General features: G+C 40.2%; 1 protein-coding gene and 1 long non-coding RNA gene across 4 annotated transcripts in view; one reads left to right on the top strand and one right to left on the bottom strand.

The window, feature by feature from the left end:
* LOC134642930 (uncharacterized) overlaps positions 1 to 18249 on the bottom strand; it is an 84763-nt gene that overhangs the window by 30506 nt on the left and 36008 nt on the right. The gene's annotated exons all lie outside the window — the stretch shown is intronic.
* On the top strand, positions 6693 to 11925 carry zic3 (zic family member 3 heterotaxy 1 (odd-paired homolog, Drosophila)). Its single transcript, XM_063495002.1, has 3 exons — positions 6693 to 7949; positions 8711 to 8874; positions 9470 to 11925. Exons 1-3 carry the CDS (start codon positions 6959 to 6961, stop codon positions 9650 to 9652), a joined length of 1338 nt encoding a protein of 445 aa, XP_063351072.1. The 5' UTR covers positions 6693 to 6958; the 3' UTR covers positions 9653 to 11925.

Here is an 18249-nt window from a genome sequence, read left to right as displayed (position 1 = left end):
CACTTCATTAACCTATATGAGCACCACGTTTAGATCCACATTTTTTCTAATAGTAATAGAAGGCTACTGTTCTCTCTCCGGGGTAAGATCATTGTGGTACATTTTTATTTTAGAGTACATTTCCGTACGGACGCAGTAATCTATTGGGCTCGTGTAGTATGAAAAATACAACTTTGATAAAGCAACAAGTAGTCCTACGAGGCACGATAATCATCTTGTTGGAAATAAAAGTTATTTCAAACATACATTTCTAGTAGTGTCACTGGGGAGTACAGCAGAACAAGATGTACTATTTTATCCATGTGCTTATTGTAAATCACGTCTGTATATAACGCTGTTCTTATTAAGCCTAAATAAATTAATAATCTTCAAAAGTTCATCACGCACCGTCGTGCAGGCTGGCACAAATGTGAAAATGGTTACGTAAAATGCAGATTATGAAACGTGACGAACAGCAGTGGATAGGCTCCACTGTTCCTAGGAAACTCAGATAAACTTTCTTACTTTGGGGTGCTGTGAGGACAGCAAGCTTCAAGCTCTCCACGCTGCTCAACTGCAGCACATATTTCTGCACGTTTTCGAGCTTTGACGTGGCTCTGGCTCGATAAACACGCAGCTTTTTGGTTTTTTCACCCTAACTACTTTAGCCTGATTCTTTTATCTGTTACTTTTATTTCAATCTACACAACTCGGCGTAAGATCCGAACTGCAGCTTACAGGTTTAAGGTGAAAACCCCTCTTATTTCCAAAGACTTGAGCTGGTGGTATAATCAACGTGCAAAAAAAAAAAAAAAAAAAAAAAACACTTTCTGACGTCACCTGCAGTGGGTCCTATGCAGAGACAAAGCAAGGGGCCCACTTGACATTAAGTGCTGGAAAATAGTAGACATACCCAGAACTGGCCTAATTCCGTGAGGATTGTAATGGACGCTCATGTTTATCAACCTTTAACCTGATGCATTTCCGAAAAAAATCGAGGTTTAAAGGCCAATAAACCGAAAGTTTCCAATCTGATATTCAGATGGCATAAAAGCCTGAGAGACCTCAAATAACCCCTGTTCTTCATTTACAGAAAAAAAGGAAAACTGTTTAGAGTAGCTGCACTTTAAGGACTTAAATTCATATGCTGATTTTGAGGCTGTTCGGGTATACCTTTTCAGCAAGTTAAGTTTGAGACAAAGGCTTACACATATCTAACAATTAATAGGCCTTTTTAATATTTGCCCCACTTTTGTGCTATAGCAAGCAAATGTGAGCTCTTCAGTTAGTGAGTGTACCTGCTTTAAATATGACATAAATTTAACAAATTTTTAATTTCATGAGATAAATATTGCGAGAGGTTACCTTCAAACAATAAATCATAAAATTAGAAGCAATGGCAACGACAGTAAACAGTGTTTATTTAGTTAGGGGTTTGCAATGTTGCTTTACCCGCTTTGCAATATTATTATGACAAACAACTAATTTGGAAATTGCACGTCAATGTACAAAACTTCAGTTCAAATATCTACTTTGTAAGAAATGTAAGCATTTTGACATCTGAAATCTCCTCCAGCCCTGCAGCCTTATAAGTCTGGTTTATGTTGGCTGTTTGACAAGGCAGATGAAATTCTGGTGACTGCTGCATGTAAAATATCACTTGGAACAATCAAAACATTCATGTCAGGGCATAGTTTTTACAGCCACAAGGTCCATGTCGCTCCAAGTCGCTCTTAGTCAATATGAATCAAATATATTATAAAGGCGCAATGCAGAGAAAAAATGGAAGACAAGTCAAATGCCAGTTTAAATTCCAGGCTTACTGAATACGAAGCAATGTTATAGACTGGACTGAAAATTCAGCAAGTTCAGTTAATTCAACCTTGGATGGTGATAAGAAGAAGTCTATTTTTTTTTTTATTAAATAAGGCCCTTTTTGGGGAAAACTATTTGCACAAAAGGGAAAAACAAGCACAACCACACACACACACACACACACACATATATTAAAAAGAAATGTAGCCTGTTGTAGCCTATATTATAATAATATGGCTGCTTTTCTATAATAATCTAGTCACTATCCGTATACAAATCACTAGCGTTACACATGGTGAATGCTGTAATGTAACACAAAATATAAAAAAAAAATAATAATAAAAATAAAACTTGAAATGGAAACCAAGAACAAAATGATTTCAAGTATCCATATTCATTTGTGCCTGTGTGAGCTGTGTTTGTGTTTTCTTGTAGTAACAAGAACGTGTGTATGTGGGTTTGTGTGGCTGTTTAAACAACTGCATGCATTAGTGTGGAGTGCGCTGAAATATTATAATTGATGAGGGATGGCAGTGCACAGTCTTGCCATGACTTTATGAAATTTAGATGAATTAACAGGTTTGGGATGAGTCCATTTGGAGACAGATGCTCGAGCAAATCACAGCAAGAAGTCATTTAGCCCTCTCCATCAGCCATATGAAGGCAAACTCCATGTGCTGTAGTCAGTCAAGGCCCAACTGACCATATAATCTATGAAACACATACAACGATCTGCACAGTTATTATTGTATTACATACAGTTATGAGCCTGTAATGAAATAAATGACGAAAATATGGAACTGCGGAAACATTTCGCCACTGAAAAACATGAGAATTGAAAAAAACTAAACACATGCATAGCACAAAAACATGCCTAGTATCAATGTAATACAGGCACTGTGAAATTCTATATTACAAGACAGTTAAATTACCGTTTGTATTGCAAAGCAATATGATGAGAAAATCCTTCTCATTATCAGCTGCTACATGTGCAGGAAAAACTAAAACAGCATTTGTTGCAGGCTCCATGTGTTTTGAAAACACAAAGCATAATGTAAATTTTTGCTTTGTGAAAGCACTACGCATTCTGAAAATAAGTGGATGCACATGTTATGAAGACAAATAGCAGAACTGGAACAAATAAAAGAACCTCTATTATTCTCAGACTCTATTAAATTTACTGGATGTTCGTGTGAATGCGAACCTGAGTGTTTTAAGCTCCGTCGAATATAAGAGAAGTGGGAAAAGTGACAGAGAATGCACCCTATTCAACACACAAAGCACCACAATTCATTTTCTTAATAAATCATGCAACAGACATGCCACATTTAAACCACAGCAAAATGTGGAAGTTCAATCTTCACATTGTCTATTTATCCAAAACAGTGAATCACAGAATCATCCATGTAATTGTGCCTCTGGGATACACTGATCACTTTACTTTACATTTTAAAATGTAAATACTGAAAACAGGATCACATACAGTGACATTCGGTTGCAGCTTTTCCATTTTAGGAGAGATTAAGGTTATACTTCTGTCTGGTCACTACTGAGTTAATTTCAAGTCCACAAACTTGTCTATAGCACTAGCGGCCTAAGCCGGCCAAACATAGTGTGGGCCACAGGCCAGACATCATGGACTAAAAAAAATCGCTCAACTTTGCTACACGCACATACACAGAGAGAGAGAAAAAAGACTGGGCTGTGATATGTCAACTGGTTTATATAAGAATAGAATTACCATGCATCTAGGTCATTTACAAAATTACACAATGGAAAAATCCTTTATAATTACTGACTCTAACACATCTAGTTAGAATAAACATATAAATGTGAGATGTTTACCATTTAGGGTGATGATTATGTTCTGCTCTTTTCCAGCAGCAGTGGGCCTACTGTCACAGAGGTATGCACACTAAAATATTCTGATATTTTTAAGGTAACGCGCATGCTCAGTTGGAAGAAGATTATGTTATAACCAATAGGCTATTCCAACGCCCAGTGAGGTAATCCCAGGAAAGATAACTAAATAAGCAAATTATAAATACCGCAGTCCTGCAGAAGAGCCTTCAATAAATTGGCACGTTTCATTACGGATACTTAAAAAAGGGGGCAAGATGACATGTGTCTAGCTATAGAATAAATAAGAACACATACACCCAAATACAAAGTAATGATATATATGCATATTCCTCTAAGAATTTAATGCAATTGGCAATTAAAAAGAACATATAAAAATATTAAATTAAATATACAAATCAGTATGATTGTAAAATGGATTTGCAGCTTTACCTACATTAAATTAAATAGATACGTCCAAACGTGAGAGGAAAACGCCACTCAGCGCAGAGCTCGATGTTACATATTTTGGGGTAAAAAAAAAGCTGGTGTGCATGAGACAAACGATACGCAAAACCGCAGTCACATTAGTTTTGGAAAGTTTCTTTCCCCACTATTTGAAAGTTCCCACATTTTCTATTGTTCAATAATAATTAAAAAATAATAATAATAATAATAATGTTAACGTTCCCGGGCAATGTTCCTCTTCCTGGCAAGAAGACGTGGATAAAATACAGAACAAAATAGAAATTTTAAAATAAAAAAATAAATAAAGATGCTACCTAATACTCTTGTAATCCTGACTCTCTTTATGTTTCTTTTGATGAGAGCATGAATAATTAGTAAATGAGTGTTTGATGTCCCCAGTTGTCAAATTCCACATTCGTGCAATGAATTAAATAAAAAATATTCAACAAATGCCAGGATACAAGAAGAGATCAGCGGTAGTTTTAAATTTAACTCTCAAGCAACAGTTGCTTTACATTAGGCCTGGCTGATGACAGCTCCCCCCCTTTTTCTCAGCAAGAGCTCGGTGCCTACGCTGCTGCTCTGTGGCTCACAAACATTTGTGACTCATCTTAACCATGTCACTTAATTATTTCATAGCGGTAATATGGCTTGCGAATACACGGCACATAACCTTAAGTGGTGTATGGAGCATTCACGTTTCAACGAGCCAATAAAATATGGAGGGAGTTTAGGAAAACTTAACAGGCTGCTTGTCGCTTGCGAAAGTTCACAAAGGTCGCAATAAATCTCGATGAGTTTTTTTTTCTCTGTGTGTATGTGTTCGCCTTACACTGTGTGTGTGTGTGTGTGTGTGTGTGTGTGTGTGTGTGTGTGTGTGTGTGTGTGTGTGTGTGTGTGTGTGTGTTCGTGTACGCGCTTACTGTGTTGCAGTATGAGAAGACGAGTGTGTGAGAATGAAGGGGGGAGTAAACTGTGAGAGGCTATCCCTTCGTCGTGAGAGAGAGAGAGAGAGAGGAAGAGAGATGAAGAAAAGTAGAGAGAGGGAGGGAGAGAGGCTGAGCGAGAGAGAGGGAGAGGGAAAGGGAGAGAGAGCGGCTTATGGAGCAAAAAGATGAAGTGAATCTCATTTTTTCTCTCTCCCCCCCTTCAAAATAAGTTATTGAGTTATGTTGTCGAGTAGTTATGTACAAAAAGCGCAATTGTTGCATTAGTATGCGAGCTGGTTAGAAAAAGAAAAAGAAAAAACAGAGGTTTGCGGCTTCTTGCAACAACTGAATTAACATATGAGTAACAGGCCTAAACACTAAGCAGCCGAGGTTCACTTCAACAAAACTAAATCCCGTGTAACCTCCACGGGCTAAATAAAGTGTAGATTTTAGCACTTCCACAGCATGCAGTTCACACAGGCCTCTTCTTCTCTCTCTAGCACAGAAAAACGACGGATAAGTAGGAAAACTCACCTTTTCAATCTATAACTCTTTCTCGATGAAATGTTCTGGGAGTGAATGCGGTAGGATGAGGGCGAGAACAGAATGAAGGACTGATTTGATTTTTTTCTCTCTTTTTTCTCTCTCTTTTTTTTTTTTTTTTAGCCCAGATCCCCTAAAATAAAGAATGTGAGCTCCTTCCTGGGACAGATTGAGGGGGAAAGGATGTGAAAGGCTTGGAGTTAAAAAGCGCCGCTTGAAGCACTCAGCGCGTCTCTGAACTTGATCAGATTTTATGTGTCCTGCAGCGAGTCAGCGGCAGCCCTGTGAAACTTGCTCAATGGCACGAATTTTTTGGCTGAGCGAAAAAATCTCAGGATATTACAATTACTGCCATCTTTCTTTCTGTCTTTTATTCCTCCGTCTTACACCCTATAGAGCTTTTGCAAAAAAAAAAAAAAAAAAAATACCCCCCTCCCCTTTCAAGCGGCTTCAAGAAAGCCACATTTTGGAACTGCGCCAAGTACATTCAAGTTTTCAGTTAATAAGAGCCAAACTGGTCACATGAAAGAGAAAAAATAAAGGATAATTCAATGATAGATAGATAGATAGATAGATAGATAGATAGATAGATAGATAGATAGATAGATAGATAGATAGATAGATAGATAGATAGATAGATAGATAGATAGATAGATAGATACTCTATAAAACCTACAACACATTTTAGTTTTTCTAAGTTCATTAATACTACAAATTTCAGTTCAAAAGTGCCATAAGTGGTTGCTCAAAAAGTTAACTTTCTAGTATATCCTCTACAGATTGTAGATTATATATTTCTCTGAATCTTTAAAACTGTTTGGGAGTTTCATCAGGAGTACGACTCGTGTACGGCTGCATTTGACATGCGCTCCACATAACACATGCAGGATCTGCGCTAGAGCGTTGTTATACCTGCAAAATAATGCCTGCAACAACCAATCAAATGAAAGCAATTGAGACGAACTGCCATCTTCAATACCAAACTGTGCCAATCACCAGAAATCAAGCCAATTACCACCCTTCGTCGCAGTCACGTGTTACAGGGGTAGCAGAACGCCGATTGGCCGTCGTAGCACTGCCTCCCGAGTTCATTTATGTTCTGGGAGTGAGTGATTGACTTTATCAGTCCAAGGACATCATCCGCCTGGTAAGGGGGGGAAGTTTGATCCTCTTTCTCACGGATTGCAGTCAACGGGAGTTTTTTCTCCCAACTCTTTGCATAGGATTTTTCCCCATTTTGGCTTGGTTTGTTTTTGTTGTTTTTGGATTTTTCCGCGCAACGTGGTACATCTCGACGCAGTGTGCAGCTTGCGCGCTCCGCTAAACTGGATTTTAATTTTATTTTCAGTTTTTTTCTTCCCAGCTCCTGAGTTTGCTTCAAGCTCATGACTATGCTTCTTGATAGCGGTCCGCAGTTTGCATCGTTAGGAGTGGGGGGCTTCGGGACGCCGCGGCACCACGAAATCGGGAACAGAGACCCTAGTCTGGGACTGAATCCCTTCAGTGATTCCTCCCACTCCGCTGCTTTTAAAATCAGCCCCGTGGCTCACGATATCGCTTCCAGCCAGACATCAGCTTTCACACCGCAAGCCAGTGGATATGCAGCTGCCCTGGGACACTCTCACGGCGGGCAGGTGGGCTCGTACGGCGGGGGAGCTTTCAATTCAACACGAGACTTTCTCTTCCGGAACCGGAGCGTTGGAGAGTCCACAGCTCCGAGCACCCAGCATGGGATCTTTGCAGCTTCGGCGGGGAGCCTCCACGGGCCGCCCGGGATCACCGATAACCCCGGACATTTGTTGTTTCCAGGACTTCATGACCAGGGAGTGAGCCACACTTCATCCAGTGGACATGTTGTTAACAGCCAAATGCATCTTGGCTTGCGCGGGGACATTTTCGGCAGACCTGATCCGTATCGTCCTGTAGCAAGCCCTCGGACGGACCCCTACGGGGCTCAGCTCCACAACTACAACCACCCCATCAACATGAATATGGGGATGAATGTGCCGACACACCACGGTCCGGGAGCCTTCTTTAGATACATGAGGCAACCGATCAAGCAAGAATTATCATGCAAATGGATAGACGAGAACCAGATGAACAGACCCAAAAAGACTTGCGACAGGACTTTCAGCACCATGCACGAGATGGTCACTCATGTGTCCATGGAGCACGTCGGCGGCCCCGAGCAGAGCAACCACGTCTGCTACTGGGAGGACTGCCCGAGAGAAGGGAAATCTTTTAAGGCCAAGTACAAACTCGTCAATCACATCCGTGTGCACACGGGCGAGAAACCGTTCCCATGCCCGTTCCCCGGATGCGGGAAAATATTCGCCAGATCGGAAAACCTGAAAATACACAAAAGAACACATACAGGTAGGCACCAACAGTATCTTAACATCATGTAAAAAATATAGAAAGTGAGTCTATTTTTAAATAGACCCCGTGCTTCAGTGTTCCAGATATAAACGTGCATGCTGTTGTGTTATTGTTTACGAGGTCCTTTTCAGAAATTGGACCAACTTTTCTAATGGCGATAAGCGCCCAGTTTCCTTTTTTCGAAATTATTTGAAAATATACATTGGATAATGTTTCCACAGTAGAGTATAAACCACATTGCTCTGCAACTTTGCTGTAGTGTTCAGCCTCGTTAATTCTTGCAGCTTTTGTCCTGAGAAGTTTTGTGCCAGTCCACAAGATACTTCATTTACTTTACGCCAAACTTTCGTTGCATTTGCTGTATTGGTGCTTCGGGCAGACACGGGGCTCGTGTGCTTTTTGAGCACATCATTACAAGTAAGCAATTTCTGGCTGCGTTCATAATTGTCGCTCTAGTTCAGCCAGTGCACGGTACAGAATGCCCTGTTGATTCAGTATTTACTATACAAGAGCACACGCACTGAGGAGGCCAGTAGTAGCATGAAGGAGCAGGCCTCTTGAATAAATAAAGCCTGACAGAGCAGTGTGTAGTAGTGGAGCAGTATCCATGTCGCCCCGAAAATGTAGGTTACTCTGTTATATAATAGACTGCAGACAATTTACATCTTGTGTCTTCGGATTTACAGTCGGTGTTACAATGGGGGTTTGTTTGTGCGGGCCATTGAGGGGTAATTCACGATGTGTATTTAATCCTCCAGGTGAGAAGCCGTTTAAGTGTGAATTTGATGGCTGTGACAGACGCTTCGCCAACAGCAGCGACAGGAAAAAGCACATGCATGTGCACACATCAGACAAGCCATACATCTGCAAAGTGTGCGACAAGTCATACACACACCCTAGCTCTCTCAGGAAACACATGAAGGTAATTAACGTCTTCATTACTCCTTAAACACATTAACACACTCACACACACGCCACTCCTCCTCCTTTACCACAGACAGAGACCATCACAACTTCAGGCTTTTCTTTAAGATGTTATAGGCTAGCCCAGTCACACTGCAAAAAAAGGTACAAAAAATGGTGTGCAATCACAATTAGTGTGTTAGCGACTCTTCATTTTAAATAGCTAAAAGATTAAACGATTAATAGTTTAAAAAAACTCCCCCTTTGTTGTTGTTCTCTGATGATGGATTTTGATTTGTGTTTTTCTTTAAAATAGCCGTCTTCTATAAATATCCGCTAGCAATAACCAATTTTTTTTAATATATTTTAGCCATCTAGTACTTTGAGAAAACCTATTTTTACATAAACTTTAACAGTATGTTGATGCGGATATTTTTATGCAGTCCAGAAGCTCGCCAGTTTCACGTTTGCTGCCTGTTTACCATTACAGTTGCCCCATAAAACTCAGAGCTAATCCGCATTTAAGTTCAGCCTCCTTCCATAAAGACACTTAAAGGTCACCGTTTACAATGACTGCCTCAGTAACTCAGTGCTCGTGTCCCCATGTTTTGCAGGTTCATGAGTCTCAAGGATCTGAATCGTCTCCAGCAGCAAGCTCCGGATACGAGTCGTCCACACCGCCAGTCCTGGTCTCAGCCAGCACTGAGGACCCGACAAAAACGCCGCCGTCAGCCGTACAAAACACGTCTGGTCACAGCGAAGGACTGGCACCCAACTTTAATGAATGGTACGTTTGAAGTAAGAAGAACAAATTCCCTCTCAATGTGGACCAAGAGGATGAGGAGAAAAAAAACATTTAAAAAAACTATTCATTTTCACTCCACACACACACACACACACACACACACACACACACACACACACACACACACACACACACACACATAATCATCAGATACACACGCAAACACACGCGAATGGGATTGGAACAAGAACAACAGCAGGAGATGAGAGCAAAAGCCAGCACCAAGCAGGCCACGTCCGTTCTCAGGATCACGAAATTTGACTTTTATTCCGCAGTTTTGAGGAAATCAAATAAATCACGAATAAATAAACGCTATACTTTCTCAATATAAATAAATGTTTTTTTATCTTTTAGTTTACAGTTTTCAGAAAAAAATGTTTTATTTTTCATTTTATGTATTTTCTCAAATTTTTATTTAAAAAAAAAGAATAAAAAAGGAAGATTATTTCACGCTGTTTTATATAACGGTGACGCTCTATTGTCGCCTCTTCAATTGATTGTTGAAACTTCAAACAGTCTTAAGAAACGTGCCAAAGTCTTTGTCATGAACTTGAACACAGAAAAAAAAAATCATAACTAAATATTATCTCGTGAATGTATTTCCTTGTTTGATGGGGTCGAATCTGTTGTCAACGTCCGTTTTCAGGTGGAGAAATGTGGTATTAGGTTACGATTGTTACCGTTGAATATAACGTTGCCTTTTGTTAATACCGTTGTAAATACATATCCATGATGCCATATTTATCAATTTGTAATTTAATTATGGGTATAAGTTCTGAAACTTAAATGATATTTATGGAAATGTTTTCTAACAAGAACTGTACAGTTTTGGTCATAACCAGCTTAACATGGAACAAATGATAAACTCTAAAGCTCCAACATCGCGATTGTATCCTTCTGTTTTTTGTTGTTGTTTTATTTTTTCCTTTTTAACCAATAGGCCTACATGTGTCTTATTTGGATTAATTAAATCATTTATATGAATATTATGGATTTGTCTATATATAATGCAGATATTTCCGTCACTTTTATTTTGTTTATGAGACCATTGACATGTAAAATCATTGACTTTGTAGAGCTGAGTTCAGTTGAGCTGAGAAGCTATAAAACGGTTCTGTTGATATCTTTATTTTTGGTTAAATTTAAACTTTTTGTGTATTTTACTTTTATAGAATCAGAACTAGATGTCAATCTTAGCATAAACTCAGTATTGGGGGAAGAAAAAAAAGAGAGAAAAGAATGAACCCATCAGCCTATTGCACTCCTATACTACAGGTCTTAGAGTGTGCGAAGTCATGATTTCCAAATCAAGGTGACAGCATTTTGAGTATTTCAAATTGGGGTCAAGACCCGAACTATATGCGCCAGTATGGCAACCTTTCTAGTTCCAGCAGTGTCTTTGTGCAAGTATGTTTAAATGTGTGCATCGGCAACAATGGAACTGTCACAACACAGTATCTTCAAAAATAAAAAAGGTTTTTTTGTCTGTCAGCTTGCATTGTTTTAAATGTAATTCTGTGAAACTAAGCGTGTTATTTGTTGTGGTGTTGCATATAGAGCAGTTTGATTACACATTTGCTTGTTTTGTGTGAATAACTTGTCAAGATGACATTTTTGTGTTTAACAAAATTTAGTGGAAGGAATTCTAGATCTATGTGGGTTGGGGAGAACACGTTCAGTGGCAAAAAGAGTTACAGCATTGCATTGTAACCTATTCTCAAGAATTAAATATTATGCATACACAAAGTATATTGTACTCATATGAGAACAATTTCAGACCACCAGCACTACTTTTAAAATAAAATGTAAAAACGGTACCTCTTGACAGTGATATATGAAATAAGTTTATTTAAATAATTTAAGGAATATATGTTTTATATGCTATTTTCTATACCTTAATTTAAAAGAAGTACTTTTTCTTATTCCCACCACCTTTCTGCCCCATGTCCAGAGGTCAGAGAATAATATCTGATGTATAAACACAGCTAGAATGTGATGTTGTAACACTTTCTGGGAGAAATGGGTCACACTCCAAGTTATTCCTGAAGAGCAAAAATGTTTTACTGATGAACTGTGTCACTGTGCCACATCGAGGCAAACCATGTTACAACAGCAGGCCTATGCGTTAGCCTATAGCTACCAGAGTCAAACGTTCCTTGTACTTTTTAGGCTACTGTATGTTGGTTGATTTATTTTACCAACTATTTATGAAGAAATGTGAACGGAAATTTTGACTGAAATTAAACAAAACATTATGAAAAGCGACTTTCAGACTGCGCCGTTGATTATTATCAGCATGTTGTTCTGCACCCTGCATGTTAACGCATATAACCGACACTGCTTGCCATGCTATTTAGTAGGAGTCACTTGAACTTGACACTGATTAAGGCGCCATCTTAGTATCTTGGCCTTGTGTGTGTGTGTGTGTGTGTGTGTGTGTGTGTGTGTGTGTGTGTGTGTGTGTGTGTGTGTGTGTGTGTGTGTGTGTTCAATGGAAATCCTAGGGGGGGGGGGAAGTTGAAGGACCACTTCTTGGCAGTTTGTAGGGACTTTAGAAAGGCCGGTAAGGCATCTGTTTATGACTATGAAAGCTGCAAATGTAAAGTTTATTTTCTTCTTCAATGACTGCTTACAGTGATTGAAATATATATACATATATATATATATAATAATCCTAGCATGCAGAGTGGAAGACGGGCAACTGAGGACACTGTGTGACCGTGAAAGTGGAGCAGGAACCGTTGCCAAAAGTGGCAGTGCCTCAGCGTCTCCCACTACCCGAACAAGGCACAGCTACATAAAAAACAACCAAAGGAGTTAACACACATCAATAGGCGCCATAATAAGCATTTAAACGGCGAAAAAATCTGTCTGAATTACAACAAGTGCACATGCACACATCGGGAAAGCCCCGTGTAATAAATAGGAATTTATTCAGTGCTTTAAAATAAAAGAAACAACAACAAATGCACATTTCCTATTGCTCTGTCTGGAAGACTGGTGTAATCTGACGACTTTACTTCCCGGTAAGTCTGACACAGAGGGGTACTTTAAACCCCCACCACACAGTATTCTTCAGCTATAAACAGTTATTGAGAAAAAATGATTCTAATTCTGTTTTGTTCTACTTTTGCGCAAGCGCACCCTTCGCATTTGGTTTGATTTCATTTCTTTTCACCCCTTCCCTCCTTGCCTCCCCCTCCTACTCTTTCCTCCCTCCCTTCCCAGCTAGTCTAGTCGCACATTTCAAGTTGCTCCTCTCAGACACCGTGACGTCAAATAACCGAGACCCGGCTTTCTCCGAAGCACGGCGGCTCGCACGAAGGTTGCATTTTTACGCGCGGATTTGAGATGTCCTAAACACAGACGTGGCTGCGCTCTGACCCGCAGCAGGTGACCGTGATAAGGGTAAAGAAAGCATACCACGAGGAAATAAACACAACTCTAATATACCTACATTTAAGCGTTAATCACACCTCAGTTTACGTGCCATTAAAAAGCACATTCATGTGAATTTGGGTCATTAATGTAGGGGTGAGTTTAACTCTGCAATTAAAATGCAGCTTGCCAATAAGGTGCATTCAAGCTGTTTCCTAAAACAAGCCATCATTTCCACACTATATGAGAACTCGGTACCGACGATTCAACCCAGACGGAGGAAAAAACATGAAAGGCTCTTTTCTAGTGGGTTCTCAATGGATTAGAAAGCAGTGATGGTCACGTGGATGCAGTTGTGTAAAGACTACCGGCTGTATAACAACAATGTCCCACTGTAGCAGACAACAACTGGCTCTCAATTAGCCTGCTCATTCATCTTGGGTTATCTTATGGATTGCCGTACTGGGCTCCAGTGTGTGCACTCGGAGGATGGCAGCTGACTGTTGGCAGCGTGCAGCAGCCTATAATCTCTCCGCTTATATAGTCTTCTTGTGGTGGTGGGGGAGGAAGGGATCGGAGGCGGAGGGGAGCGGGGGGGCTGGGTGCGGCGAGAGGGGGGGGGGTGCATTTTGCAGGGGAAAAAATGGACTGAGACGTACGTCTCGCTTGCGCATGCCGCTGAAGTTTTATATCGGATTGATTGGTCAACCCCAACCCCTTTACCTTCCTCGGTCTTCTCAGTAGCAGAGTATTTGCTGGCTAAGCGGGAGAGCTCGCTCTAAGAGGATAAACTGACACAAGCAGGTCCCAAACGCCTTTTGTCACGCAACGGAGGCTGTGATCTTTAAAAGAAAAAGAAGAAAAAAAAACAGCAGCTAATTTATCGCTAACTGAAAATTAAGTCATTATTGGGCACAAAGTGCAAAGATGAATTTCGATCAATTCACAAGTAACTCGGTTAGTAGGTTAAAAGATAGAGCCGAAGATGCAAGGCTATTATTAGCTTTTATTCGACACTTTAAGCAAGGGGTTATCTGGCACAAGGCTGTTTAATAACTTAGGGTGTATTCTATTTTGCTCAAAGGCACAGCAGCACGGCAGTTGGTTTACTCTGTATCGGAGACAGCGCCTGCACATCTGCACATGACCGCTTTGCTGATACATGTTCAGGTTGTATCCCATCACTCCTTAATTAATGGGATGCTGCCAAAACTGAAGCATCATGGAATAACTGCACCGAGCATGGGAGTGTGTACTGTTTCTCTGTGTGAGGATATGAATGTGAGTGAAATCAGAGGGTTTCCATCTCCGCATACAGAAACGAAAAATCTGACACTGCTGATATTTATATTTTTTTAATGAAGGCATTAAAACTGCACGGTTAACCAGAATAGTGCCTCTAAACTCAGCGTGACAATTAGAGATTGAAATGAAACGGATTTGTAACAGCACACGGCTGCATATAGCTTCATAAACAATCAGTTGCATACATCTGATAATTGAGAGCCTCCTTTTGTGCTGAAGTTAATGTGTTTGCCAATAATCGAAGGTTGTTTCACCTTCGGCAGGGTGCTGAATATGCATCCGCAAGGTGCCTTAGTCCACGTGTTTCTTTATATCTTAAGGTGTTTTGAGGCTTTTGTGATGGAAACTGTTGAACACAATGGCATTGTGTTTGCCTTCAATTATCCTTCAACTCACTCACACTAGGCTAGGTTGGACGCTCACCTAATGCACATTTCGTGACGATTTATTTGCCCCTAACACTGTGTCGCACGAGGTGATGAGTGAAAGTTGTTGGCCTGTCATTTCCACAAAAGAAAAACAAAACCCGCAAAATAAAATAAGTTACTCACCAAGTTCAGTTTCTAAAGCGTCTCACACTTTGACAGCAGCAACAAATTGACTAAAAATGCACCTGGGGATTATAATTCGAAATGAAATTTACTTCGAGGCTTCTTAGCCACCTCCCTCCAAGATAAACAAAGCATTCTTTCAAATAACATTTCTATTATGCTGTGAGCTGAAAGACAATCCATTAGCAGGATGTCCAACAGGAGACAGCGGCAATTCCCCAACATCTGGCAGGGTGTCAGAAACTTGATGAATTCCTTATCAGAGCGGGCGCAGGAATCAAAGCTAATAGGTCCCTGGAGTAAGGTCTCTGGCAAACGTTCATTCAGAAAAGCAGATGTTCGGCAATTGTGCCTTGCGTTTGTCTTTTGACAGATATATTTTCAACACTTTTGAGAGGTGGCAAATGGGTAAATGAGCAATTGACATCCATTTAATGGCCCGTTGCTCTGCCCTGAACGCTGCGGTTGTGATGCTTCCTCCCAAACAGGAGCAATAACAAGCCTCTCCCTAACTGCTGTCCCTTGAGGAAGCGAGAGCAGTTTTATGAATCGCTGAGATGCATATTATTGAAAAAAGGTGTAATGCTGACGTTCACTTAAACCGTTAAACAGTGTGTGCCCTTAACTCTCACCACCTGCAATTAAATCGTTAATTAAAGCCAAAGCGGCCATTATATTTGGCCTTTACATCACCTGCAGAGTCAACAAAAAGTTACAATTAGTTCAGATCGCATTAAACGCGTAATTCAGCATCTCCAACAAACTTTTTTTGTTTTTAAACTTGAGAGCACAAGACAGACTCAAGCTCACAGGACGGGTTCTCCCCCGAGGGGACGGACAGCTGCGCTCACATATTCATTGCTCTCTTCAAATAAAAATGACAATGTCGTTAATTTAGCCCCCTTCTTAAGACAATGAATTAGAATTGGAGAGCGTCTTTCCATTATTTAAAGAGCTCGTTCATCGCCTCTCACGGCGATTTTGTTCGCGCGTGCGCAATGCCCTGAGCGGCTGCACGCTCTTAAGTTTGCTGGAACATCAGAGCAATCAGAGGGCGCACATGGGTTTAGTGTGAACATCCACATGTTGAAGGTTGGTGCTGCGCAAAGATAGATAGATAGATAGATAGATAGATAGATAGATAGATAGATAGATAGATAGATAGATAGATAGATAGATAGATAGATAGGAGTAAATAAAAACAAACAACAATACCAATTGTGTCCCAGAAATGCCAATCAAGGCATAAAAGGGGGAGATCTAGTTGCATAATGTCTGCGCAATCTTTAATCCGTTATGGATATGCATGAGGCAGGGATAGCACCATGAACAACATCCCGCCACAGCCTCAGCACGTGTTTACATGATTTCTGGCATCAGAAAAACAAAGGAAGAAACAATGAAAGATAACTACTTTTTTCCCGCAATTTCCCATTCAGGCAGGCGGTGGGGGTTGACCTGCTTTTTTATTTTTAGAAATAGAGTATATTCATCTTTAAAGACTGAAAACAATCTTTGTGATTTAAATTCAGGAAACATAACATGATAACTAGTGTCACCATGATGACAAATAGATTGCATTTGAAGAAGAATGTAGGCAATATGTTGTTCAGGGGGGAATTCTGCTTTTTGTAAAAGGGTTTAAATTAGGATTATTTTACGTGATTTTTTTAACCCAACTTGACTTTGCTTTACTTTTTCTTTTATATTTGTTATATGCTTCAAATATGATCAGGACTGAGAGTCAACATTGCCAGTTACTAGTAACCAAGAACACTGACTGGAGTCTATTTCCTTAAAGACTAGGCCTAACTGCGTGAGATGAACAGACCTGTTGTGGTTATGACTACCATGGTGCTATAATGTGCCTTCTGTGAAACAAAAATAATCTTCACCCTCCATGCATGCATCTTTTAAAGCAGGTTTCCAAATGTGCACACACAATTGCAGTCACATTCCTGCAAAGAGAATAACAATGAAAAGGGACCAAGGTATATATATAGCATAAATATATACACGAAATATATTTGAGGTTCTGTGAGAGTCAAGGAAAGAAAAACATAAAAAATATGAAAAATATTGAATTTTGAAGGAAACAATAGGTGTCATTTCTTGCATTTGCAGCAGTCATTCAAGAGGGTTAAGGATAGGAACCAGTGTTTTAGTATGCGCTAACATCTGTGCTATGCCAGCAGCAGAGACTGCTGTAATGATGAATATAAGTAAAGAGAGGAAGCATGACACACAATGGCAAGCATAAGGCTGAATCTATTACAACAACAATGCAATCTGGATTTTCATATGTAATGTCCTGGCCCTTGTTAGCTCTTGTAAGCCCATGATCAGAGGTGATCTTATTGTAATAAGATGTGTTTGGCTAACAGGGAAAGACCAGGTTTTTGTGTGGGTGGCGGGGGTTCTGGTGCTAAAAGAGAGTTATATTCAACAGCTGTGTTATACAGGTTTTCAACAGCCATAATAAAAAGTGTTAGACATAGCACCAGTTATTTTCTTCCCACTTTTCCACTAATCTAGGCTCTGCTTTCCAACTGTGCCTTTTGGCCAAACAGTACACCACTGGCTCATATTTTCGCAACATTAGATATACACTCTGCAGTTTTTTGGTTTGCAGGTATTTTCACATTTCTGTGTTTAACTACTCTATCAAAGCTGAGTCAAAGAGATTTTCTCCCCCAGAAGTATCAACAATCAATTCCATCATGATGGGAAACAATGCAGTGTGATTACACGCCTTCAACTTTGTGGCATACTCAGCGAACAGTACAGATTTTTTTTCTTCTTTTTGTTGTTCTATTAATGGTCCCCATCCTGGGACAATAACAGGCACACAGGGTTTTTTTTTGTTTTTTTGAGAGAGGAGGAGGAGGTGTAGGAGGAGAAAAAGGAACCAGGTAGGAGGGCATGATGAAGGGGGGAGGGATGGGAAAGCCAGGTGCTGGTGGAAATTGGCAGGCGATTGCCAAAGCGACCTCATGCCAGGATAATGCATGGGGCCATAGGTGTCCCCCAAGCCAATCCCAACCCTCATGCTGATAGCTTTTCAGAGTCTGTGGGACAATCTCTTCAATAATTGCTTTTCCTGTTTCAATTGTTGTCTGAAGACCAGTAACAAAAGAGAGGGGACTTTGTTTTCCACAAGCATTGCAAAAGTGCGTGCTGCACTGCACTTGGAGCCATTTGTAGGTACCTTATAGTTCTAAACAGGCCAATTTATCCTTGTGTATTATGTAAACCAGTATGGTAGTGGTTTTGAGTTTCAGCTTTAAAAAAAATCATAAAACATTCCAGACCCAGAGAGATCTGTGGTCATGTGAGTGACAGGTCAACTATATTT

Source organism: Pelmatolapia mariae, linkage group LG2 (assembly GCF_036321145.2).
Source record: "Pelmatolapia mariae isolate MD_Pm_ZW linkage group LG2, Pm_UMD_F_2, whole genome shotgun sequence".
Taxonomy (NCBI): Eukaryota; Metazoa; Chordata; class Actinopteri; order Cichliformes; family Cichlidae; genus Pelmatolapia; species Pelmatolapia mariae.
The sequence above is the reverse complement of the archived record's forward strand: the minus strand, read 5'-3'. Positions and strand labels throughout refer to the sequence as shown.

Excerpts from the sequence above, each read along its gene's own strand:
- zic3 (XM_063495002.1), top strand. The coding sequence starts at position 6,959 with ATGACTATGCTTCTTGATAGCGGTCCGCAGTTTGCATCGTTAGGAGTG. Across the intron at positions 7,950-8,710 it reads ACACAAAAGAACACATACAG|GTGAGAAGCCGTTTAAGTGT; the intron begins GTAGGCACCAAC and ends TTAATCCTCCAG. Across the intron at positions 8,875-9,469 it reads CTCTCAGGAAACACATGAAG|GTTCATGAGTCTCAAGGATC; the intron begins GTAATTAACGTC and ends CATGTTTTGCAG.